This window comes from Austrofundulus limnaeus, unplaced genomic scaffold (assembly GCF_001266775.1).
Source record: "Austrofundulus limnaeus strain Quisiro unplaced genomic scaffold, Austrofundulus_limnaeus-1.0 Scaffold1, whole genome shotgun sequence".
Taxonomy (NCBI): domain Eukaryota; kingdom Metazoa; phylum Chordata; class Actinopteri; order Cyprinodontiformes; family Rivulidae; genus Austrofundulus; species Austrofundulus limnaeus.
Window position 1 is genome coordinate 7,947,324 of NW_013952403.1, and position 1,824 is coordinate 7,949,147.

Genomic DNA, 1,824 nt, shown 5'->3' on the forward strand with positions numbered 1-1,824 from the left:
ACACACACACACACACACACACACACACACACACACACACACACACACACACACAATCTAAGTGGAAAAGGAGTGGTGATGTGTGTGTTTTGTTCATAGGTCATCCTGCGGTTTATGATGTGCTATTTCACTTCAGCTAAGAATACTTTTCTCTGAACACGAAGGAGAGTGAAGGTAAGACCACAACATGCCAAGCTTGGCATTTTTTGAAGCAGCTTTTTTTCAACACAACTCAAAMGCCTCTGTGAAAAGGATTTGCTAATAATAAAGCATGATTKAAGATATGATTCTGAATAATAACTSAGGCAAGAAAGATCGAGCTTTTCTGTACGAAACAGTTTATGTATAAATAGATGCTTATGTTGTTTGTATGTTTACTTATTCAGCACCTCTCGTTGTCTTTATTTTAAAATAACCATTTTGTGTTCAAATACTTTAATGTTTCATAATCTTTTTACAAACATACAGTAAGTACAAAGATGGGTAGATCATGTTTCTGTTTTTTATTTGTTTATCTGTGTTAGATGGGGAAAAAGCGGTGGACCAAGTTGGAATTGATCCTTGTGGTCCTGTTTCTACTGATGACTGCGATAGCCGTCGCTATGATTGTTGTGTTTGCCACAGAAGGTCCTGATGCCATTGAAGATCGTAGGTGAATCACACAAAACACAAAAGAAAGATAATTCCCGATGACCATAGAATAATAAAAACAAAAATCTAAAAACAAAACAAAACAAAACAAAACAAAACAAAACAAAAAACATACTGGGTCCAGTAAAAGGTGTTTAAGAGATACTTTTACGTTTAAGATATACTCGAACTATGTGGAATTTAACAAACAATAATTGAGCGGTCTGTATGTTGAAGAAATGYCACATGTAGCCCAATCTGATTTCCTCTTATCACCCTGAGAACATCTTCACAATAAAGCACAGTGGAGGCAATATAATGCTGTGGAGATGGCTTTTATTGTTGGGGTCTAAAARTATGCTCAAAACTGAAACAATGACATATGATGATCATAAGTGAAGGTTATTTAGCAAGATAAGCCTTTGTTGAATAAATTTATATTTTGTTTTATTGTTCACATAAATACAGTGAAACCACTGAACTGGATGAATACTCATTTTCAGTTTCCTTCTTTAAGTTTTGACTTCTTTTCTTCATAGATGCGTTTGTTCCTCAGTGTCCCAACATTCCTCTGGCAGAGAGGGTGGACTGTTTCCCAGAGGCTGGAGCTTCAAAGGTTAGAGTCAACTTTATACGAAAATAAAATAAATCAAAATAACATTTTTGAAAGTTATTCTCAAAAACACGTATTGTAACAGCTCAAAAACAAGTCAAGCTTGACTCWTGGTTTTTCTCCATATTGATAGAGACGTTGTCAGTTGTACACAAGAAAATCTAAATACTAATAAGAGCTTTAGTAATAGTAATGACAGTCATATGAATTGTAAAAATAGAGACATCCTTTATTCTGAACAGCTGAAATGTGAGCAGCGTGGCTGTTGTTGGAGCCCTCTGGATGAAAGAAGCGTTCCCTGGTGTTTCTTCCCAACCAACCATGGATACAGTGTGGAGTCGTTGGAGCATCCAAGCCGTCACGGTAAATCTGCAGCTTTTCTTTCCTTGTTTTGATGTCATGCTCACAGTTCACTAATTATTAGTTTGTTTTTTAGTTTATTTATTTGGTCTAGGTGTATTTTTTTCCAAAGACAAATTTCTGTAAAATAAGTCTTGGATAGCAACTTAAAAGATTTTGCAGCATGCAGGTTTCTCCCACTCTTAACCTGATGTTTAATGTGAAATTAATCATTATATATA

At 35.2% G+C, this 1,824-nt stretch overlaps 1 protein-coding gene across 1 annotated transcript in view; it reads left to right on the forward strand.

Annotated features, from left to right (window-relative positions):
- The first annotated feature begins 498 nt into the window (after nt 1-498).
- Nucleotides 499-1,824, forward strand: part of LOC106517352 (maltase-glucoamylase, intestinal) — a 27,418-nt gene continuing 26,092 nt past the window's right edge. The window contains exons 1-3 of the mRNA XM_014008136.1: nt 499-648; nt 1,170-1,246; nt 1,486-1,606. Of these exons, the coding sequence (XP_013863590.1) occupies nt 525-648; nt 1,170-1,246; nt 1,486-1,606 (322 nt within the window). The 5' untranslated portion in view covers nt 499-524. The remainder of the gene's footprint in view (nt 649-1,169; nt 1,247-1,485; nt 1,607-1,824) is intronic.